Source organism: Cetorhinus maximus, chromosome 7 (assembly GCF_964194155.1).
Source record: "Cetorhinus maximus chromosome 7, sCetMax3.hap1.1, whole genome shotgun sequence".
Taxonomy (NCBI): Eukaryota; Metazoa; Chordata; class Chondrichthyes; order Lamniformes; family Cetorhinidae; genus Cetorhinus; species Cetorhinus maximus.
Window position 1 is genome coordinate 57,779,913 of NC_135885.1, and position 25,349 is coordinate 57,805,261.

General features: G+C 38.9%; 1 protein-coding gene across 3 annotated transcripts in view; it reads left to right on the top strand.

The window, feature by feature from the left end:
• The window catches only part of upf3a (UPF3A regulator of nonsense mediated mRNA decay), a 57,689-nt gene extending 32,632 nt beyond the window's left edge, over positions 1 to 25,057 (top strand). The window contains exons 6-11 of one of the 3 annotated variants that reach the window (XM_078545544.1): positions 4,278 to 4,333; positions 4,428 to 4,598; positions 8,465 to 8,625; positions 9,981 to 10,290; positions 18,420 to 18,518; positions 23,271 to 24,987. In XM_078545544.1, coding sequence (XP_078401670.1) covers positions 4,278 to 4,333; positions 4,428 to 4,598; positions 8,465 to 8,625; positions 9,981 to 10,290; positions 18,420 to 18,518; positions 23,271 to 23,441 — 968 coding nt within the window. In that variant the 3' untranslated portion in view covers positions 23,442 to 24,987. Of the gene's footprint in view, positions 1 to 3,777; positions 3,877 to 4,277; positions 4,334 to 4,427; positions 4,599 to 8,464; positions 8,626 to 9,980; positions 10,628 to 18,419; positions 18,519 to 23,270 lie in introns of those variants that run through there. The other 2 variants (XM_078545546.1, XM_078545545.1) reach the window with 2 other exon arrangements.
• Positions 25,058 to 25,349: the final 292 nt, after the last annotated feature.

Consider the following 25,349-nt stretch of genomic DNA (forward strand, 5'->3'; position numbering starts at 1 on the left):
TGGGCGGGCCTTAATTGGCCTACCCACATAAAATGGCGGTGTGTCCCCAATCAGGAGCGCCGATCGGGTTCATGCCCGCTGGCCCCCGCACAACCTCCCCTACCGGGGGGAAATTTCTGGCCTATCTGTCATGTGTCTGCCCATTTCTTAAGTCTCTGTTATCCTGAAATCTACAGCTATCTTCCTCACTGCAAATGATATAAAACTGGAAAACAATCATTGAAATTATGCTGCCTACAATCAAGTCTAGGTCATTAATATGTATGAAAAAGAGCAGTGGTTCTAATTTGACCTCAGGGCACAACAGTGTACGTGTCTCTCCAGTCTGACAAATAATTGCTCACCATTACTCACATTTCTGTCTCTTAGCCAATTTCTTATCCATTCTGCACTGTATCTTTAATCCCATGGGCGTCAATTTTATTGTGGGCACCTAATTGTCATCGTTAGCTGCCCCTTGATTTGAGGATGACATCTGCTCAGGGAAGCGAGTTTCTGTCATGGGTCTTCACATGACTGAGCAGGCCAATTCTTGACCTGCAGATCTTTGTGCCCATAGGGTAGGTCGTCCCACAAGGTAGAGGGATCTGAAGTGCAAGATTTGCTTCCTTTGCTCTGCCTCATCATTAAGACCTTTGGACTCGAAGTGTGATGCAGCTTGATGGACAAGTCACCATTCTGAAGGATTGATAGCAAGCTTCTCTTGCAATTTAAATCGCAAACTTTGGATGGTTCTGATTGGGTTACACCAATAGTTACCCAGAAAAAATTAGAAGAATTAAAATTTCCTCTAACTTCTGGATAACCATTGTGCATACCCACACCGATCTGCCACAGGAGTCCCCGCCACATCCCAGATATCCCACAGGCCCCCCCCCACCCCCCTGACACCCAGGGGTCTCCCTCCACAACCCCAACTAATCCCCACCCCATGGGACCCCCCACCGAAAAGGGACTACAGCCTCCAAGAGGAACTTCCCAACCCATGGGATTGCTCCCACCCCCACGGTGACTCACCCTCTACGTTCCCGCCTGGGGACACTCTCTTCGCCCCCTCAACCCCATTGTCCCCAAGGCCTGACCCTCCCCCCCCCCCAGTGAGTGTTAAATCTGCCAATCTTTGTTTCCAACCCGCTTGGTCCCGATCCTCTTTCAGATGACTGAAATTTTCCCTCTTCCAGTTGAATATTTTGGCAAAATAAGAAAACGATCAACCAAGCTAAGATTGGCAAAGCCCTGCCTCAGTTATAGGAAATCTAATTGGTTACGTTAGTTTTGAATATGACACCATGTCAGATCGTAGAAACTTATTGTTCTGACTGTGGGAACCTCAATCCTATCTGTTGTTAGGGAGATCTTTTCTGGGATGCTCCTCAGCCTTATGAATAAGACTATTATAGACAGTATTCTTCCTGAGTAGATTTCAATCCAAACAAAATGCAGTTGTTCTTCTTTATCTGTAAGTTGCCATGTACTGTGGAAGCTCCTGACTATATTTGCCAATCCTGACATTTACCTGTGTTAGTTTATAGCTAAATGATGGGATGCCCAAATAAGTGATAACTAATGGGACAGGATTTGATGTTTTCTCCATCAGCCACTAGATCAGACCTGTGGTATAGGGCACATGCTATTCATGATAGAAAGAAAGATTTCAATTTAAAAAAATTAGAAGCAATGAGTGTTGTTGCTGTTGGCCCACCCTTTAGGCAAGACCCTCATCAACATCTGTCCGTCTGCAGTTATGATCTATAATCTATCCATCATTTTTGAGTTATTTTACAGCAAGCATTTCTTTCACAGTACATACATCTGAGTTAATTGAGGAAACACAGTTTGGTTCAGTCCAGTAATTAGCCTACCTCAGTAAAGACTGAAGAAGTTCTACTCAAATATCACCTCTCTGGGAATGTCCATACAGGATGAACATGAACTGAAAGTCACAGACAGGCTTAAAGTTTGTAAGCAGTTTACAACTGTGAGAATTGGACAGTTTGAGACAACATCATAGACCTTGAGGATTTCCAATTCCTAAGCATTTGCACTATTAGAAGGTGGCAACATCAGATGGCAAGACTAGTTTTCAAACATTGAGGTCTTTGTGTATTCTGGCTTGTCAAGATTGAAACCATGCAAATCAAAACTCAGTTGAGATGCTTTGCACTCATCTTTAACAACAGGCTGCCCAGGATCAACTATATATCAGAAAGAGCTCAAGTGTTCCTTAGGGGGAGTGTTCAACCAGCATCTCCCGACGCCACCCTGCGTCATTTCCATTTTCAGGTCGGTGGGGGCGCAGCCGAGTCAGCTGCACGCCCACCGACCTGTCAATGGCCCATTGAGGCCAGTGAAAAACTAATTAAGGTCCTTAATGGACCTGCCCGTCCAACCTTACGGTTGGCGGGCAAGCCGGGAGCCTTGGTGGGCTTCGGAGAAAGCATGAAACCTCATCTATGGGCGGGATGAGATTTCATGAGGGTATTTAAATTTTTAAGAAAGGTTTTAATGAAACTTATGGACATGTCCCAACTCATGTGACAGTGTCACATGAGGGGACATGGCAAGGAAAATTTTTCACGCATGCGCGAAAGAGTGCACTCCCGGCTGAGGGAGTTCCCCCCCCCCCCCGCACCCGCATCCTGGTGGACACCACGCTGGTCGGGCCTTAATTGGCCTGCCCACGTAAAATGGCAGATTGGGGATGCCGATTGGAGGCGCGCCCGCTCCTCCCCCCCCCCCGCCCCTAATGAAGGGGGGGGGAAGTTTTTCCCAAAAAAAACTTAAATACTATTGAGGTCAGCTCTGTGGAGCACTCGTCTCTGAGCTGGAAAATCAAGATTTCAAGTTCCATTCCAGAGGCTGGAGCAATTAGTTTAGACTGACACTTCAGTGAAGTACTGAAAGAATGCCCCACTGTCAAAGGTGCTGACTTTCAGGTGAGACATTAAAACAAGGCCCTGTCTGCTCTTGGGTGAACAAATAAGATCCTATGGTACCATTTGAAGAAGAGAAAGCTACCAGTATCTTCACTCATGTTTAGCTCTCAGCCAACGTGACTAAACCAGGCTTTCTGGTCTTTATTTCATTGCTGTTTGTGAGCGATTGCTGTACACAGATTGACTGCTGCCATTGCTCGTCTTACAACAGGAACTACACTTCATTGCCTGTAAAGGGATGTGCCTATGGGGGATAATGTAAGGTCATGAAAAGTGCAAGTTCTTCCTAAATATAGTTGCATCTGCCTCTCACATATTGGACTAATGAGTTGAGCTGTGACCCAAATGTCCCACTATGACCTGATTACGATGTAATCATCATTATTAAACCAGACAACTAACTCTGTGTATGTTGAAAAGAATAGTTGCCTTTTTCATGAATAATTTGGCAGTTTGGATATCCACTGTGACCTTTGGCAGTATCATTCTGCTAATTGCATACATAAATTCGTCTGTTGTAAACTAATCATTAAAAAATTGCAGTTTAACCTTTGAACACAGTTTTGTTTATTCTGCTTCACTAGTTTCTTTAACAGTTGGATTATTTGAATTATATGTGTTAAACTGTGATTCGTATTTTTAAATAATGCGGAAAAAAGGACAGAAAAATGGAATGACAGTAGATAGTTCTAGTTAAGGAGGTAGGCTTGGCACAAGCACAGTGGGCTGGATGGCATCCTTCCATTCTGTGAATTGTGATTCCTTGCAGTATTGGGCTCAGTAACTACTCCACATCTTGGTTTATATGTACAGCCTGAAATTTTGTTTTTTGCATTGCTAGTGGGTACAGACCAATTCCTAACACTGGAGAATGTCTATAGCCAGGAACTTAAAGGTGTAAGCAGAACTTGGAAGCAGCTGCGTGTCTACAAGAACACAGGTGCGCAGTTGCTTTAAAGTCACGATTGTGACTACTGAACCACTGCATAATCGCACTTGCTTCAGTATTGTCAGTTTGAGATCTGTTCCACAATGTTAACTGGGTGAATTCAAAGCATCAGCAGTCAATAATTAACAGAATGGCTTCCTTAATGATGTACTTGCTCTTTAAAAAAATAAACAAAAATTAACAAAACCTAATGACTTTGAAATTAATCAGAATTGATATGTTTTTAGAAAGAAGTACTAATGATGAGACTCCTTTAAGACATGTAATAGCAATACAGTTTTGCATGAATAGCTTGGAATGATTTTAAGCTGTGCCAACGTATTTCATTTTAGAGGATTGATGTAGAATTGATTGGTTTGGAAAACTAAATTTGATTCCTGCCTTATTCCCAGCCAGGAGAACCACACCACTTCTGGAGTATATTAAAAACAAGAAGCTTGAAAAACAGGTGGATCTTTACTTTTTAAACTGTCTTTATTATAAACTTTAGCACTTGGTCCTAAAATTGGTATTTTTATTCAATTAAACTTATTACATTCCAGCGAATCAGAGAGGAGAAAAGAGAAGAAAGGAGGAGGAGGGAGCTGGAAAAAAAACGTTTGAGAGAGGAAGAAAAAAGGAAACGTAGGGAGGAAGAAAGGCGTAAAAGGAAAGAAGCAGAAAAACAGAAAAAATTAGCAGAGAAGGAAAGAAAAGAAGAAATAAAAATTAAGGTTCATATCTTTGCAATAGTAGATTATTCAATTTACCAGCATTTTAAAAAAATATTATATCTCCTGTTTTTGGTGTGTAAGATTGCGGATTGACCAAAATATGCCATGTTTTCTGGTCAGTTGCACTGTGATTTACATTTTACTACTGGCTGTAAATGTCCCCGGTAGCACAGGGAAATCATCTCTTGAAGTGGTTAAACTGTGCTTCTCACTAGTACCCACTCGCTTTTATATTGCAGTGCTAATATAAGTACATTGGTCGGAAAATTATGTAATTTATTTGAAAAAAATCATTTTAATGCAATACACAAACTTGTGCAAAGAAACAACAATATGTTTAAATCATAATCTTAAATGTTGACTTGAAATAGATCATTGCACTGTCACAAGATTCTCGTTTTCTTTTCATTTTGGTAACTTTCCATATGAAGGCTGAATATTTCCCCTTGTATACAGTTCACTAGGTATTGGCACTCCTCTGATTCTTCACTCATGTGGCTTTTTAGGTTTAAGGCTTTGACAAGAGTGGTAACAAGCTATTTGACTACAAAGACATTACAGCTGAGCCTATCCCTAACTGATACGTACATATAGGTATTTCAAACCAGGCTGTTAGATATTGATGAACCCTGATTTCCTCTCAGGAACTTGGAGCCACTGAGGTCAATTGTTGTGTCCTTATTGTCACCATGGCTATGATTTGCTATATTAGCACAGGCAAAGCTTAAACTTTGGCCCTTTTTGGCTTCATTCGCTGGATAACTCACTGAGCATTCTGAGATGCTTTTTTAAAATTGGGATATTTAATTTCACTCTGCTTCTCGTTTTACTGTTTCAGGATCTAACCTGAAAAAGTAGCAGCTATATTTAAAATAGAGCAGTCGTGTTTAAAAAGCCCTACAATGACCAAAATTGTTTTGGGAATCATTCCTTTAAAAGAAATTCTTCAAAGATGTTATAACTGTATTTCATGCACAACCTTGTTTTATATAAAAAATTGGAACATATGGAAGAAGCTTGTTTCCTTGTATTTGGCGTATGGGGTCAGAGGAACACTAGGTGAGCAAGGTTATCACTTGGAAAGGGAACATGGCGGTGAAGAAGTTAGAGGCGTAAAGTTGAAATAGTGTTAGGACCATTAAAGTTTTAAAAAGGAAATCTGAACACCCAGCAATTAATCGACAGAACTCTGCCACAAGATTTTTTTAAACAAAAGCAAACTTTATGGTATATAAAGAGAACTTGAAAAATACAAGCACCACTAACTTAACACTATAGCTTATGAAGACTTATGCTATAAACTCAGTTCTACCTTTTACTTCCCCCCCCCCCCCACCCCCATCACCCCACTCCAGGGGTTCCCTTATCTTACAAAATCTTGAAGGTTCATTCACTTTTTTTGGAACCAACCCAAAGGTATGCCACAGCCCTCCGGAATTCACTTTAATTCTCTTCAGTGTTCCAGCTATTCTTCGAGGTACGATTCTATGGGGGCTATGTGACCATCCACCTTTTCTTTGCAGCCATCACAACTGTGGATGCCTCAGCCCCTTGTTTGGGTTACTGACAGATAACCAACTAGCTTCTGCTAGCTTTCCATGTTAACTCTGCTGACTGCTTTCTGCCATAAGACTATGAGGACCACTGTAGATTTCTTCCATAGTTGCAAGCTAGAGTAAATCTTTCAACTGCTTTTCCCTCACGAAATCCAAACTGAGATTGGCCCACCCACTTTCCATACAGTGAACGATGAAGTTAATATTTTCTCTGCTTGAAGGGCAGGCTTAACTGACTTTCATCTCCTGTTGGCTCTCTTCATCTCGTGAGATGCAGTCCAAAAGAAAGCACCAACTGCTTCTGCCTGTTCCCCAAAATGAACTGCTTGTTTAATAAGGGAAATAAAAATGTCTGTAGGAGAGTAGGAAATTCCTCTGTGTGTTACATTTATCCCACAATAGTTGCACAACAGTATGGAATAAATGTAACACAAGAAATTTTCTCCAGTTAGGTTTGAGATTAGAGGTAAGGCACATTGTTTTAATAGAATAGTGGAAGAAACATTGCCTGCATCTAACATACATATTAATTTTATATGCAAAAAAAAATTTAAAACCCCATGGTTCAAATAAACGTATTATTGTTACAGCACCTTGACATATGTGACAAAGGCAACACAGTAACGGGTGTTAGTGTTTTAATGCTGGAATTTAATTAATGGAATAAACGCTAGGAAACATTAGTAAGTGATTTTAACTTTAGCCTCTTATTGCAATATCTGGTTCATAATTCATATATTTTAGAATATAACTTTTAGTTTCAGGAATATAACTTTTAGGTTGGAGATTAAAATGTTAAATGTAAGATAAATGGAAAAAGCCTGGTTGGGAAACTGATAAACAACCCTAATGTGAAGCATTTATCAAGTATTCTTGTTGCAAAACTCAGGATCTGTTTTGAGTTATGCATTTTTACTTGCCAAGAACTGCAAGCTCATTTCAATTAGTCTCCTTATCATCGGAGAAGAGGGGTTTTCCTATCAATCACGTCTAGAATAGTCTGATCCCATCCTTTTTGGAATCGAGCTCCAATTCTAGAGATGAAATGAGGTGTGCTAATTTAGTGAGCTATCCAGTTCCCCAAAGTCTCTGATTCAAAGAAAAGTATATTCTGCTGACTTGGTTCCAATTCTATTTGTAGGAAAGAGTAATGTCCGTACACTTATTGGTGTCTTTTCTGTTCCTCCTTTTTATGCTTTAGAACTGAAGGTTAGAAAAAGCCTTGGACTGGGCACTGAGGACATTAGAGTTTGGGTGGATTGTACCATTTACACCAGTGAGTGGAACTTCACACTGTCACAGGAGTTCCATATTAAATGTCTCCTTCCAAGTTGCCTCTAGCCAACAGTTTTGAAGCAGAAAACAGAGCAACAAGAGGTAACCAAGAGGCATTGATAAGTGTACGCATATCTCCCCTCTTAATTTTTAGACCTGCCGTCAGGTGATAATGGGGAAAATGTAACGGTAGAAACTACTGATTCACTAGATGAAGAGTTGAGTGAGGTGATTGAAGTGATGGAAAAGGTCACACTGAAAGTGACTATCAAACCTGTATGCTATGTCCCTTGAGAATGATTTTGATCTCAGCCTTTACAATGAAGCCTTTTACATCTTCCATGAATTTACATAATATTATCCATTTAGTGTTTCAAGCAGCGGTTGATTTCCTCATTTTACATATTACCATGTGAAGAACCAGTATGATTCATTGTAAATTTATTAGTACTGAAGAGCCTGCTTCTTTCAATTAAAAAAAAATGAAAGTAATTGACCTAAAATAAAGAATAAGCAATTTGTAGCTCTTAGAGCCACTTTTTATAGAATCCTAGGGGATAACTTCTAGTAGACATTGGTAGAATGTCCTTCCCCTTTAATAAAAAAAACAGTTGGCGCAAGAGATTTTATAAGAAAGACAGTTGGAAAACTGGAGAGTAGCAAAGAGACTGTTAGATTATTCACTTGTTCGTTTTTTGTATAAATTTACTTTATATTTCAAACTTTAAAGATGAGACCTACTGCCATGCTCTGCTGATTTGAAATCTTATGGAAACGTAAAATAGTCCAGTACCTAAGAGCAGTTGCCAGACAAGATTTGACATTTGTTTCTTGGGTCATCACTAAAAAGTTACCTAGAACACAAGGTAAGGATAGACACTCCATTGAAGGTTTGGGGAGTTGACACTCACCTATGAACATGATCTAAGGGATGAGAGCCGAAATAATCGAGGATAAGGAGGCTTAAAATGGCCCCAACATGTAACAGTTTTATAATCCACCTTTTATATCATCGAATTGTATTGTAATCTTTAGTTGTTGAAAAAGGCTGATAAAGAGGAGGAAAAGGACTCCGACAAATGGAAGGAGAAAGCAGAGGATGGTGACAATGAGAAAGGAAAGTGGGAAAAATCATGTTGTCCAGGAAACTTGCAAGGAAAACGGCCAGAGATTACGCAGAAGGATGCCAAAGATAAGTGAGTTACAGCAGCAGTTTTTATTATGCAACTGTACTTGTTAAATCTTTAATTGCCTGCTATTCTGATACTTCACTAATGAAACTGAACACTAAGATGTTTATGTTTTCATAACAATTGGACATCTATGCCAAATGTACTTTTTAAAATTTTACCTAGAAAAATAACCTGAAAATTACTTCAATTACTTGAGTAACTCTTTAACACTTGTGCTGTTGGTATAATCAATTGAACATTACAGGCATGATTTTATATGTATCACACAATGGACTATGATTATGATTTCAACATTCATTTCTAAAGCAAGCTGTAAAATGCAGTTTTTTTTTAAATTGCTGAAGAATTAGATGTTTTCTTTAATACCAAAAACTATAGCTTTTATTTGGTCAGAATTTCTTTGATTGTTGTATTTTCTCTACCACTTTCTCATTAGCATTTATTTCTCATTGTTTGTTTTACAGGGTAGTAATATAAATGTTATACATGTGCATTTACACATAATTAAAACATTTTACTCAAAGCCCTGATTTGATTAGGACAAGAGCTGCAGATATTTTCACTAACAAAAAACATGTAGATGCAAGAGGTAACAAGATTATTTAACAACTAATTTAGCCCGCTAAAGGAGGCAAATAGATGATGGATAACGTTTTGTTTTATGAATATAAAAAGACTGTTACAATTATAAAATAACTTGATGTTTTCTGTTTACTTTAACTAATCTGGAAATGACTCTCCTCTGTTAATGTCAATAGACTGATCTGCAGACAAAAAAACACAATAGAGAGGTTTCAGAAATTGCTAAACAATTAACAATTAGCCATCAACAATTAGTCATAATCTATCTTCTTTCCAGTTAAAATTGAAAGTTATTGACCTGAAATGAAGTATTAAGGAATTTATAGCTCTTAGAAGTACTTTTTATAGAATCCGAGGGGATAATTTTAACTTTAAGAGCTGGTGTAAAATGGAAGCAACCACCCATTATACAGTCTACACTGATTTTTCTTTCCATTGAAGTCAATTAATTAATCAGTCATTCAGTCTATTATTGTTATGGCTACAATATACGCTTACATTAAAATTTATAGATGCATCCTTTAGTTTTCTCACTGCTGTAAATTGCTCACAATGCTGAAGGTTCATATTGTTTTAGAACTAAGTACCAGTGAAAAATAGTCTTCAGGATTTTAATATGATTTTATAGTTACTTATATAGATTGAGCTCCATAAATAAAGATAGAAATGCTGTTTAAGATTTGCTAGCTACCTTAATAGAATTATTAAAAATATATGCCATTGTATGCAGCCATTGAAAAAGGAACCAAACTAACTTTGTAATTTTTTTTACATAGACAACCAAGTGACAGTGATAGAGAACGTAAGGAGAGGGAACGGGAAAGAAGATTAAGGGAAAAAGAACGAGAACGAGAGCGACAGAGGCGACGTGAGGATGAGCGCAGAAAGCAAAAAGAGCGTTATGAAGTAGAGAGGGCTATGAGAACAAAAGAAGAAGAAACAAAAAGAGGGAAAGAACATGGACAGGAAAGAGAAAAGAAGGGAGACAGCCTGAGCTACATGTTCAGTACTGAGAAAATAGACAAACTGGGTAAAGAAGACAAAAATGATGACATGGGATCTAAAAGGGAGCGGATAAGGAATAAGGTACCTGTCACCATTTTTTCAAGCTACTATGGTATTGGCAACATTAATTGGAGTGGATATTCAAGCCCCATGTTCTAAAATACAGAAAATTAACTACGCACGTAAAATTAGACGTCAAATTTTTTTTGAAGCATGGACAAAATCTAGCATTAACAGGTATTGTGTTGTGGTTTTTTAATACACTGTATCTTTTTAAAGTACTACATTAAAACTATTATTTAAGAGAGGGTAAAAAATATGTTCTTCAAATGTTTATTTTTGTTTTACTATGTTCATTTTAAAACATTGACTTAAAAATTGATAGGCTTCCAGAAATGGAGTTCGCATTTCAAAAGTTAATAAAAAAAACTGAAATAATGTTATAAGTAGTAGTTTGTGAAGGTTCATGCCACTTGAAAGATTTAATTCACTTTGAGACAAAAAGGAGCAGAGTGAAGTTCTAATGTCCCAGTGTCACTGAAATTTCTGATATCAAGCTTTATGATGTTAGCATTTTCAGTTCAGTATTTATTAAAATAATCAGCCTCTGAGAAATGATGAGTAATAGCAAGTGTTCAAAATATAACATTTCTTAAAATGAAACAATTGCATTTTAACTAAGCTTTTAAGTTTTTGCTATAAGCAAGAAAGCCTCAGGTTGTTTTTGGTACATGGATTTAGAGAACTGATTAAGGAGTTGCTATATTGAAGGTTTTTGTAACTGCACAAAAGTCTCCAGTCACCTCTCAACCATGTACTTGATAAAACAGGTGATTTGGAAAGGTAGTTCCATATTTATATCCATGGCACTCTAAGTTACTTTTACTTTACGCTTTCAAGAGGTGGGTCTTTTGAAGAATTATTCCAGAAGAAATACAAACAAAGCTTCCAATAGACTGTGCCATTAAACATATTTCTAAAACTCAAAATAATTACAAACCAAACTGAATTAGAATTTGAAGAAAATGAGGAAGCTGGTATATTATAAGAAGTTAAAACAAAGAATCAATCAGAAAATAGTTAAAATGTACAGTCTCAGGAAAAAAAAACTATTTAGTACAGCAGTGAGAAAGTGTGTGTGGGGCCATAGCATGCACTCTGTCATACTCTTCAAGGTATTCTGCTTTTATAGAGCAAATCATGTTCAGATTAATACTTAAGTCTAAGTATGAATAGGTTTATGTGAATCCACTTTTTAAAGTAACAATTAACTGCTTCAGGTTTTCTGTGTCTTAAATCACACATAATTTTTCAACTAAATTTAATATAATTTAAATTCAGTTTTGCTTTTTTTCTGATGGCTTTCAGAAACCTTTCAATTATAGATGGTTTGAATTTCAGAGTAGAGAAATTGGCTGGCATCTCCCAATCACTCCTGTATTCCCAGAGTGGGGCACTGTTTTCATCATAACACCTGATCCACAGTAATCAGGGAAAAAATGTTTAAATGGAAGGCCTCATATGTGAGGACAGGAGTGGTCAGAAGAGGTACCAGACACTTCTATAGCTTTGTGGGAGTCTCTCTTATACTTTTTTAGCATACCATAATGTATAAGAATTGCAAATTAGTTTGATTGAAAATGTTTGAAAATCCGTAACTCGTTTAGCACAGTCAGCATGGATCCACAAAAGGGAGCTTGTGTCTTTTGAAGATGCTACTAATGTATTAGGTGAAACAAATGCACTTGGTATTACATATTTGTATTCTCAGGAAAATTTTGACTGGTGGCTATAGAACAAAGGGCAAATTATGTTCCTGGATAGAATATTGGCTGAGACGTAGGAAATGCAGGGTAACTATTAGTTTTGGTCAGACAATTGTCTGATGCTGTAGAAACCCATGTTTAAGAGTTTCCAAACCAAGCAAATGAGAATTATAGCATGATAGTTTGGAGGAGGTGGGGGTGGAGGAGGGTGGTGGTGGTGCAGTAAGCAGGACTTTCATCAGTTTTCTTCTTCTTTTGGCTTCTCCTTTTTTTCTTGGAGTTGGTTGATCACCCCTCTCTATCTACTCCATTCCTCTTCCAATCCTGTAACATTTAAGTCTCTTGCCACCACATCTTTCCATCTGGTCTTAGGCCTTCCTGTTCTCCTTCTTCCTAGCAGTCCTACGTCCATCACTCGCCTCACCACATTTCCTTTCTCTCTCTGCAACAGGTGACCATACCATCTCGATCTCTTCTTGGGTACTTTCTTCGATGCTTCCACAATCTTCACTGCCTCCTGATGTACTGGTTCCTAATCTTGTCCTTTCTCGTTACTCCAAATGTCCATCTCAGCAGCCGCATCTCATTAGTATCCAGTTGTTGTTCCTCTTTTCTTGACGTTGCCTAAGCTGCTGCACTATATAACAAGGCCAGTCTTACAACTGTCTTGTAGATTTGTCTTTTGAGTTTTACCAAATCTCAGATAATTAATACTATTGTCAGAAATGACTCGCTTTGCAAAAACTTACCATTTACATTTTTGTTCTATTTAACTCTTACAGTAGGAAATGCAACAAGGCAGAGCCCTGGAGGCTTCTGGCCATATGCAGCAAAGGATAGCCTCTCAATCTGGGATAAATAACTGATTTTGACAGCCATTTCTGAATCATTTGAAAAGAAGGCAGGCCTCTTGATTAACTGAAGCCCACTGTGATTAATAGCTTGGTGGGCAGGAACGTTAGCTTACAGACTTGTAGTAGCAATTCTTAATAAGGGTCAGTTAGCCAGAATGTCTGTGAACTTTATAGCCAGCAACTGTCTGTGTTTTTAAACCTGTCTGTGTCTTTAACCAGGAAAGATTAAGCAATTAAGTGGCCTTCTGCTTTAGGACCCTTAGTTAGAGTGAAAGCAAGTTAGGTTTTTATTGTTTTATATATCAAGGAGTGTATTGAACAATATAGTTTACTGTATTATTTATTAGTTTAAAGCCTGTGTCTTAAATTGGTAAGAGTATTTATCCAGTTCATCAGTCATAAAGAGAGGAAAATTCAAAAAAAGAATGTGATACTTTCCAGAAGCCAGTATAAAGGATAAGGGTTCTCTGTTAAGATTGCACTACAATTTATCTAGATACTGGACAGAAAATGACACGTCTTGAATTGTAGGAGACACTAAGTCAACTCACAGGAATGACCAATGATGTTGAAACAAAAGAAATATATAGTATAAAAATCTAAAAACTGTTGACATAACATAGAACTGTTTAGACATCTTTTAGCCATTTTTTGCATGCTGGTAAAAATATAATCAATGGTGTTACATTTTTGGCTTTTTATATTAGATATTTTCTTTGGGTTCAACAGCACAAACCACCCCTGTGAGCGAGTTTGCACCTTCTATAGCTTCCAGGTAAATGTAGTGAATTCGGAGATAAGTAGGTAACTTTTGTCACTGTATTCTTGTTTACTAAAAACACCATCATGGCTGCAAAATACAGCTCCATAGCATCTGGATCTTTGGTGCTACAGGTATTGTTTTGCCTACAAAATGGCATCTGCAGCATGCATGCATACCTTTGTTGCTTACCTTACCAGATATCGTTTTGGGGAGGGCATGGCTGCAGGCACGGGATGTCCACTGGAACTAGGCAGAGTAGGTAGATTGTGACATCAATCAGCATGTAATGCTGATTTGATGCCAGCGATGCCATTATGAAACTCAACACTCCAGCTAACATCATCTCTTAAACACGCACATCTGAACACAGGTTCAGCAACAGGAAGCCCCCTCCCCCCCCCACCCAGCCCCAAACCATGGCTTTTTAAAGGGATCATTAACTACTTCGGGTTAGTTGCTGGTTGATTTTGACTGGCTCTTGCTGCAATTATAGACATCTTTGATAGTTTCCAAAGTCGTTTAAAATTGAAGTGGTGTGGAACATGCTGAAGGACTTTGTCCAGGACTCCAAGATTCTGTGTAAGGCACTTGGCGCCAGACATGGGTGCTGTAGATTGCCCCTCTCCCACTTAGGCTACATCATGACAGGGAGAATGAGCACAGGAGCCACAGAACAGGACAAACTGTAGGGAGTGGGAAGATGGGCTATCAGCCAGAGGCCATATTCACTTAGAGTGTTCAAGGAGCAGTTCCCCTACCAGGATTTCATTGAAGAATAGTGTGTCTGATGTTTCCATTTTCACTAAGCAGGTCCTCACTGAAATCTGCGACCTGCAGGAGACACAACTGCAACCTCAAAACAGGATGAAGTCAGCATTGCGAGTGGCTTTGAGGGTGGTCGTAGTGATGACTGTTTAAGCGTCTGGCTCCTTCCAGGCTGGACCAGACAATATTTGCAACATCTCCCAATTCACTGTCCACTGTTGCATAAGGGAGGTCACTAAGGCTGTGTATTCAAGAGATCTTGCCAGAGAAAAGCAGATGGAGTGAACACTTGGCTTTGTGACAATTGCTGGCATTCCCGTGGTGCAGGGTACCATTGAGCTGACATATTTTGCTTTGTGGGTGCCATATGTCAACTCTGACATGTAATTCAACTGAAATGGATCCCACTCCCTTGTCATCCAGATGTTATGCAATTGTACACAGAGTATCATGCAGGTCAATGCTTAGTATCCTGGCAGTAGTCATGATGCCTTCATTCTGCAGCAGTCTGCTATAGTCTTCATTTGAACCACTATGAGATTCCAGAGAGTGACAACTTTGTGACTATGGCCACATGGCTTATGACTCCAGTGCAGAACCCATGCACATGTGGGCAGCATGCATATAATTAAAGCTGTGCTGCCACATGAAATGTGATTGAACAGACAATTGAGGTTCTTAAACAAAGTTTCTACAGCCTAGACTGCAGTATAGAAGCCCTGCAGTGCTCAGCAGATTACATGTCAAGATTTGTGATGGTCTGCAGTGCAAGGGCAATTAGGGATAGGCAATAAATACTGCTGTAGCCAGCAACACCCACATACCATGAATGAATTAAAAAAAACCTTCCCATCATGAGAGAATAGCCCTTGAGATCAACTATACAACAACCAGCTGAAGAAGGGAGGAGTCAACTTCCTCTTTCAAGCCAGATTTTCTGTAATCGAGGATCCGACTGTAATACCAGTCCAATACCAATTACCCACTCACCAACAGGCCCATACCTTGCTTTCCCTCTGTTACTGGCCACCAAAACATTCCCTTTGCCACAGTCGTAAAATAAAAGCCACCACAAAAGAAAAATAATCCCAAACTACATTTATAAATCAAACCATGCCATATTGCATACAAAAGTTAACTAATCATCCTTGTGGATTCCTTTAGTCTTCTGTGTGCCTTTGCCTTCCCTAGTGCTCCTCTGCAATGTTACCCCAGTGCCGAGGATGGCCATACAGGATGAACTCAAGCAGCTCTAGCCCTAGAAGGACTGGCGTTGGACCACACCACCTCGGCACGCGATAACTGGCTGACGGACAACAGCGAAGGCACGGGGTTGGAGGGGGGAGGGTGGGGAAAATGATGTATGGTGGGAGGACGCATGCTGTCATCCTGAGAGATAACAGCAGGTTTGGGCTCCATGGAACTGCTGCCATTCTCCAGAGGTGGAACCTCAGCAATCCTAGCTTGCGTGACTTCAGTCTGAGCTTCCACTGCAGCACCCAGATGTTGGATAGTTTCTGCTTAAGCTGCCATAGAAGCTGAGACAACATCCATCAGACGCTGTATTGTAGATGGGCCTGTAAGTGTTTTCATGGAATTGACCACCATTTCCAAGCTGGAGAGGATGGGCTGTAAGCTCTGATCGTAGCCCTGCGCCGAGTTGGTATTGGACACCCAATGGGCAAAGAGCATGAAGCTTTTTGGCAGGCCTGCCAATGAACCCAACTATTTCACTGTCTGTACTCATTATTTGTCCTCTGTAGGCCATCTCAGCAAAGTCTTCAATAGAACTTATGTCCATTGCCCTTGGCAAGCTGGCAGCTTTGTTACCCTTGGCCCCTGCCCTGGTTGCAGCCCACTCTTGCCCAAGTACAAGGTAAACGTAATGTCTGTATCTGAGCTAGTGGCTGTGAGGGTGAGTGTGAATGACAGTGTCTCTTCTTCATCACTGTCTTTCTGTTCTTCCACCTGATTTTTTCTTCCATCACTGTCTGGCCAGGTTGCAGTTCTTGGGCACCTGAAAGGAGTAAGATATAAGGGTAAGATTGTGGTCCATGGGAGGATGGGGGAAAGCAAGAGGTGCATGCCTACACCACCTGCAGTTTGAAAATCAGAAACGACGATTATGGGATGAAGTGTAAGTAGGACATGGGAAGGAGGATTAGATATGAACAAACCATCACCTTTGATTGTTTCAGCCCCACTACTGACCACAGCCTCATTCATAGCCATTTCAATAATGCCGAGCACTGTTTTCTCTGTGGGGGTAAGGGGATACAGCCATGTTTGTTCCCCACCCCTTCCCCCTCAACCTGCACTACTCAGTTTGATGTCATTGACCTATTTGCGGCACTGCAGATTCTCCTGGCTAGACTGTTGGCATTGACCGTCATGGCTAACTGGTCCCAATGCCTTCTCAAAGTTTGTCTGGAGGATCTCCTGGTCCTGGTGGATAGATGACATCTCTCCTGCCCTCCACCACCTGCAGCTAGGCCTCCAGTACAGTGTTAGAAAATCTTGGAGCCCACTATCTGTCATGTTCTAGCATTCCTGTGTTTTCCCCAGGTCAAACTCATTTTTACAACAACACCCAGGATCTAGTCCAGCCTAAATGCCTTCTCCTTTAAGAGGTGGCTTTAAATAGCGCAGGCTAACTTTAATTTATGCTAGCTTCTCATCATTTTTCACCCTCTGCTCAGGGGTGCAGCCACTCAACAGTGTGCTAACAGGGCTCCACACTACTGTTATTTAATCAAGCAGGCAGTTTACGCAACATTTAAAGTGATTGTCAGACACTTCTGCAAAGTTATTAAAATGTATAGGTTTTTGTTATTAGAAATTTGACTGAAACACAACATCCATCCCAACTTGCATGTATGTGGTTATTGTAAGCAAAATCTCCAGCTTCGCAAAATAAGAGGTAAATAATGAGCAATGCAACCAAATTTAGATATTTTAACTGACTCAATAGTTCAATTTGGATAAGAATAGAATAATTAGTAAGGTAGCCATAATCAGAAAGGGAGTAGACATTAACTAGATCAGTGGCGCAGTGCTAATCAGGAAAGGGATGAGCAGCTGAAATTCCTGTCTATTCACGTTAGCAAAAAAAAAGTAGATTTGAATGTAAAGTAGTTGCCATTTACCTAAAGTTATTTTGCAAATATTAGTGAAGGCAGGAATTTCACCTGAAGATGATTAAGTCCATGAAATCATCAGCACAATAAAAGCAAATGATACTTAAGTGCAAATCAAAAGATTTGGTTAGAAATTCCTCTCTATTTCTAGCACTGCATTATCTAGGCATGGGAGGAATTTTAGGCAGAACCTGGTTCCACTGGGACCCTATGCATTTCCCACGTAATGCAAAGTTGAGATAGGAGGGATGTTAGGTGTTGCATACGTGTATTTAATATTATTTTCATTCTTCCATTTACCTCTTCCCTTCTCACAGCCACATCACCAAATTCTAATAGCTGAATGCTGTCCCCCTTGGGCAGTACGGTCAAAGGTGTTTATGGTTATGGCTCCTTTCTCCCCTGGAGAAATACACAGGATAAACGGACAGAAACGTGCCATTCAGCCCAACCAGTCCATGCTTGGCTTTATGCTCACTTGACCCTCCCCCCATCTTTACTCATCTAAATCTACTATCAACCATCTTATCAACCATCTATTCCCTACTCTTTCAGTTGCTTCTCTGGTTTCTCCTTAAATGCCTCTATACTGTTTGCTTCAACCACTCCCTGTGGTAATGAGTTTCACATCTTTATCACTCTTTGGGTGAGGAAGTTTCTTCTGAGTTCCTTATTGGATTTCTTGATGAAATCTGAATGGAATTCTCTTGTCGACTACAATTTAGAGCTTTTGAGTCAATAGTGGGACAAGTTCTGTGGGAAACAGGTGGCTGAGGTGTAAGTGTATTGTTTGCATATGAGATTACCAGATATTATAGATGGGGAAGAGTTATGGGGAATGATGATCAAGCAATTGAAAAAAGGATTGCTGCTTTTGGAAGGGATTATGCAGGTAATCTGTGGCTTTTTTTGCGAGTCACCACAGGTCAATGAAGTGGATGTGCTAGTACCAGACCTTGATAATTCATCGGAATTGAGGGGTGAGGATCAAAACAAGCAGATAAAGAATCACCGATTTAAGCAGGTAAATTTTGAAGGAAACTGGGGATATAGGGATATTGATTGCTGAGGAAAGGAGGCCACTAAAATTACTCAGTAAGTTAAAATAATAAATACATACTGTGACCATATTGCAGTAAGAAACTAGGACATGGAAGAAGAAATAACGCAAAAGACAGTCACAGCAAAGATATGACAGCACACAGATTGGAATTTTGTTACTCAAGAAAATCGATAGTGATGTGTATAATATGATGAGTTGTTTACCCAGAGCTAGAGTACCATGCATACAGGGGAGACTATAAAGGCTATGGAAGTGGGTGGGAAGAATTGTGGTGGTAGTACTGGTAGACATCAGTCGTATGTGAAGATTCTCAAAACTCAATGTGGTGTTCACTTATAAACTTCCCCCCATCACCCCCCAAAACATTTATCTGAATCAACTGCTGGTGAGGCAATCATCCCAAATTGATCACCTGGTTATCATAGTTGTATCCCACCTCCTGCAATTTCGTCTCACTTTTCTTTTATTTTTCACTTAATATTTTTCTCAACTTCCATATGTCATTTTGCTTCTGTGCTAAGTTTCTGGGACTGAAACTAGCTTCTTTGGTACCTTTGAAGAATACCTTTCTCCCTTGACACAGCTGCTCACTCTGTATAGGTACTTTCTTTTTTCTGCAGACTCCTATATGACTTGGCTAATTCAACTCAGGATCTCTGGCATTCATGGGTACTTGCCTGTGCTTCCCTTGCAAACTGGACTCTGTATCCCTATCTCAGTTCTGCCACTCAGCCTCTCACTTTCACTCCTCTCTTGATCCCACAGGTTGTACTCAGTTTGTTTTTTCTCTATATACTCTCATTGCATTTTCTTTCTGTCCTTTCAAGTTTTTAATGCTTCTCCTTTTCATCCTTTATTCCCTGTGGGAGCTTCCCACTCCTGATTTCCTGCACTCCAAAAAAAATGGACAGGTATCATGAGTACCAGCTTTTTCTCTTCTGGCTTTCCTCTTCTAAAATGTGTGCACAGCTGCTGTCATTGTCATACAAGGCTAGAACTATAATGGTGTAACAATTATTCCAGTTCACTTTCATCCATTTGATGAATGCTGGTTAGTACTTCCTGTTTATCCATTGTGGTGTTTGCATCACCGTGAGGAAGCAGACAAAGACCTACAAAACAAAATTATATAAAATATTTAAAAACACAAATCAGTAACAGGTGAAATTCAGTATGGATTTAAGTGTGAAATACAGTACATGTGGGCAACCTACATATTATTTGGTGTTAACTAATGATGAAGTTAATAGAGACCAAGAAGTAATCGACTTAGCTCTTAATTTGTCCAATAACTGGAGCAGCAATTAGCATAACAAAGAGATTCAGAGGGTGGCATGCTAAAACTGTACTGGTAATGTTGCACTGTGAGTACTGAGATCAGATTTGGTCATGGTTGACATTCGAGCCCTGGAGCAGTGCAGTGAAGAGTCATGAGGCTAGTACCCTTGATGTCAGTGGAATGAGTTCTTATTTTAAACAAAAACTGTAAATCTTGGGTTGTTTAGCTTTGAAAAGAGATGGCTTAAAAGAGATATCACTGAAGTATTTAGAATAGCATCAGAGGTATCAAAAATACTTTTTAATAAAGGATTAAACTGCTCATAACAGTTTCACATTCGTTGGTTATTTTTTTGTAAATGGTTAATAATCACACTCAAATAATTTTCTTTTAAGAGACATCTTCTCATTGTGTACCAGTGTTTCCTGTCACATTGTGCATTACTCCACATTCAAGTCCATTTGACTTTCCTTAGCTTATTTCACCTCTCAACAATTAATTGGACATGATCATTCTTTCTTTTGCTAGTCACTTGACCACGCAACTTTGTGTGATCAAAAAGTGTTATAATTTGAACAAAAACTCCTTTTATACCTTCTATGAACAGTATAAGCAGCAGAGGTCAAGAATAAAACCTATAAATTATTCAAGTTACTTTTCTCCTCCCCTTTCAACAAAAAATACATTAAGATAACACCTTTATATACAAATGTCACAAGGCATTTTCATAAACAGGAGAAATTAAGATGAACACTGATCAAGGGGGGAGAAAATTAGAATGCGTTACTGAAGGCTAGGTCAAAGATAAAAAAAAATACGAAACACTCAGCAGGTCAGGCAACATCTGTGGAGAGAGAAGCAGAGTTAGCTTTTTAGGACAATTACTTTTCATCAGAACTGGAAGATGTTAGAGATGAACAGTCTTAAAGTAAGTGCAAAGCTCAGTAAAAGGAAGGGAGGTATAGAAAAAGTATGTGAAAGTGTGGAGAGCAGGAGTGATAAAATTACAAAAAGAGTGATGGCACAAGGCATAAGAGGATGGTAATGGGACAAGTAAAGAAACAAAGGATGGATCTAGTGGAAGAGTAAATAGTTCCAGCAGATTGGCAAATAGAGGAGAAAAGCATGGAAAATCTGTCAAAGTGGAAAAGGGTCCGGTGGCCCGAGAGGATGGCAGAGAAAGGCGGGCAGACCCTAGAGCTGCAAAGCATTCCATCAGTCCTGTACCGATGGGAGATTCCCCACCCCAAGCACCAACCAATACCACTGTCACTCAATGGCTCTGGTGCAGCCGCCTTCCATTATCAGAACGGGGAGTAGTTTGCACAAAGTGAGGTAGTTACCAGGAGTGAAGAATGAGGCATTTTGGATTGATGATGCAGGGAATTCAGCAACTGACCGTACACTAGACCTGATGAAAAGTTCCCAGGGAGGGGAAAAGACTTATCCAATTTATCATAGGATATTGTTAAGGCAGTCAGAAAATGCTCATGTATTAACAATATTTTAAATCATTATTTAAAATATTACTAAATTAGGGATGCAGCATGGGGCAATGACATCAGATTTGTAAGAAGATTTTCTATGAATTACCATATGAAAGTAAGTTGTCCTGGCAAGGAGAATTAAAGAAATTGGGGCAAGGAGGCTTCCCGCTGAATTCAGGTGCATAAAATCAACCACAAACTTCGTCCTTCCTCCACTTTTCCAGATGCTGGTTGCTTGCCTGCCCCATTGCCTGTCAATTTCTTCTGTTCAATACAAGGAAGAAGGAGATCATCTTTTGGATGAGATATTAAACTGATACCTGGTCTGCTCCTTCAGGTGGACGTAAAATATCCCATGGTACTAATTTGAAGAAGAACCTGAGGTGTTATCCCAGTGTCCTGGCCAATATTTATCTCTTAATCAACATCATAAAAAACAACTAAATTACCAGGTTATTATCATACTGCTGTTTGTGGGAGCCTGCTGTGCACAAATTGGTTACTTTATTTCCAACATGGCAACAGTGACTACGCTTCAAAAAGTACTTCATTGGGTGTAAACTTTGAGACACCTTGTGGCCATGAAAGGTGCTATATAAATGCAAGTCTCTCTAGGAGAGCGATGGAGGCAGGAGACAGAAGGAAGGATTTTCTTTGACTATTAGGAAGAAGAGCTTTGCAAATGTCTCTGAAACCCTCAATGTCTGTTCCTTGGCTGGTAGGAACATTCAATATCATCAGGGAAGTTTCCCTTTTTAAAATTAGCCCAATCCATTTTTATGTGCTGCAGTGAGTTTTCCATGGCTGCATGGTGTCATTTTCCTCCCCATAGCAGTAAACTTGCACCGAAGAGCGGCGATACCACTGAGAGTCTGCTTTTTTATATGTAGTTGAACCTGATCCAGGAAAATGGGTTCAGGTCACACAGGAGGATCACCCTGATGTCAAACCAGCGGGTGAAACTCCTTCCCCAACTCATTTCTCATGGCAGTCTTTCCTTTAAGAAAAATCCCCTACCCATTTAAATCTCTACTAGTCTGTTCCAATAACAGGTAAACCACCAAACATTAGAATTACTCATCCAAATGTTATCATGTGGCATCAAAGTCAAATAAACTAAAACCTATAATGTTTAATTTACTTACCCTTTTTCCTTACAAATCTGATCAATTCTGAGATTTCAACAATTTTGTTGTCATTTACGATATATTAAGAAACAGTTTATTTTACAAATTGTGATGCTTTGAAGTCATGCTATCTTCTGATATGTTTTGAACTTTGAAGATAGTTTTCTTAGCCATAGGAAGCAATGCAAAAAGTCTTCAACGTTTGTCTAAAATTGCTAAATTCACAAAATTAATTCTCAGCTTATAAAATTATCTCCTGTAAAATAAGACTTCTCTGTACAATTAAACTTGACTGAGTGAGATTAGGAATTTATTGACAACACTTCTGGCTAATAAAAATCCCAAGTGTACTTGCTGCTGGAAATGTTAGTGAACATCTAATTAGTCAATTATTCCCTCATTTGTCCTATTTTATTATAAAGTGAAGTGTTACTATAATTAGTGATCCCATACAGTATACTTGAAACCATGGAATGGAGAGGTAATGCATATAGAGATTCACAGCTGCAAAAAGGCTGAAAATTTAAGTTGGAAAAAAATGGTTTCCTGTTCTTTTCATAGACTAATTGGTAATTTAGTCTTCAGATCAATAGATGACTTCAACAAAATATAATTTTGATGGCCCTGCTAATAGTTCAGTTTATTCACAAAATAATAATGTGCATGAAAGAACCATCTTATGGAGTTTCTCATGTTCCTATCCTTGAGATTACATTGTTACACTGTAAAGAAATGTAATATGCAGTGCTTATAAACATATATCTCAATACAGCCACATGGGTTTTGCACTGTACCACTTTTTCTGGTTTTGGTTGTACAGGACCGTCCAGCCATGCAGTTGTACCAACCTGGAGCACGTTGCCGAACTCGTCTAGGATCTGGTGGAAAAGCATATGATTGTTGCAGTAAATCCTCTGAAGACAGCATAGAGAGAAAGTATGAAGATGATAGCTCTGTTGGAGCTTGTTCTGAGAAGAGTTGTGAAGAATGAAAGAGCACCAATTATGGTTATCAGTTGAGCAGAACACTTGTTACAGCATGAAGACAGATATATGCACAAAGCATCACAATGTATAAAAGCCATCTCAGTGCTGTTTTGAGTTATCTGGAATTAATAAAAGCACTATAATTTAATGTTAGCAATTTGTCAACTATAGATCGTCCAGTTTAGTAAAGTAGATAAAAGGTAGACTATATGCAAAGTGAAATACCGTAAAGTAAATTAAATTTATTTTTGCACCATTTATATGAAGTAGCGTCCTGATTTGCTGATGGTAGAAGTGGCTAATGGTAGCACCAATCATTTTGGATAGTTTCATTAGGCCAGGTAGAGGATGTGTGTTAAGATTTGGATACTAATGGAACATTAGTAATTTTTAGAATATACTGGTAACAATGAGATTTGACTCAAGTTGCATGCATGTGATTCAAGTGCCCCTTGTTGGAATGATGAGTCCAATTCAGCAAATCTATGACCGTTTCTCAATATGTTTGACCCATGAGAACACAAAGGATACAGGTATGTTGTTTTCCTGTTGATGTGAAATGATTTTCACATCACATGTGAAAATTCATTGATGCAGAAGTGACGGTACAACTCAGGAGTCAGATCCTGATCTGGCTGTGAAACATACTGAAGCACTGAGGTGCCATTTTGTACTGGTTTAATCACATTTGCTGCTTTATAACTTCAACCTAGTGTAAAGTAGCACCTTAAAAGTACATGGGCATTTCAAAACTTAATGCATAACATTATGTTATTTGCCCAAACACAAATATCTGGTGCTTCTTTGTGACTGACCTCATCATAGCCCACAGGGTTAGGCATTTGGCAATATAATTATCCCACTGCCTGCAGATTCACTTCACAATTATCAGTCTGAGACCAATAGCTGCAATATAACTTCAGCTTAAGATTCACAATCAACTTTAAGCCTTTGGAAAAAGATTAGGGTAGAAGATGGAATAGCATTTGAGCTGGCTGATTATTCCATTTTCATGATTCTCTTGTCATGCGAATTTGGAAAAAGACACACAAAAAGCACAAGTTCCATCTTTATTTAAAAGCATGTTAATATTTTGAAACACCTTCAAGGTGGTTGTGAAACATCAAAAATGGTGATTTTTGAACTTCAGTTGGATAATCTTGTGCTGTATTGCTCCACAATTACCCTTATTACAGAAATACTTGTGCCATCATCGTGCATCTTGGTTGCTGCTTTTATGCAATGCCTGTAATTCTTAGATTTCATTTGGCAGTATGGAGTTTGTATTATCAAATTAGAAATAGTTAGGTATTCTGTTTGAAAGTTTGTTGGTATTCTGTTTTTAATATCAACCATCTCCTACTCTTGTTGGAAATACATTCTATACATGGTATTGTTTATCAGTAAATTTGTAATTGGACAGCTAAATTGCATAGCTGTTTTAAGGTGTAAATATGTGATATGTAAATTATTTGTTCCATAATGGACACTTAACTTATTTTTGTTCGATTCATGAGAATAGGTGTGTCTGTGAAATAATTAAATGATATGATGATGAATCTGCTTCCACGAAATATTTGTTTATGGAGAAATGAATTAAATAAAAACTTTTGGAAAATCTAATTTTTAGGCAAGATTTTAGGAATGTCAATTGCTACTGAACATCCATTTCCAGTTCAGCATACCTGTGGGTATATTATGCTCTGAAAAATATATTAACAATATATATGTTGTTAAGCTGGGGAGGTTTTTAGTGAAAATGATTTTTAACTTGCACACTAAAATAGACCTTGGCCAGGATTTTCCATGCCCGCCAGCATTAGGTATGTTCAGTGGCGTGAGTGGAAAATATGGCTGATGGCAGGCTGCGTTTTCTGCCATCGGATGTCAGGAACTTCATTGTAATGCATTAG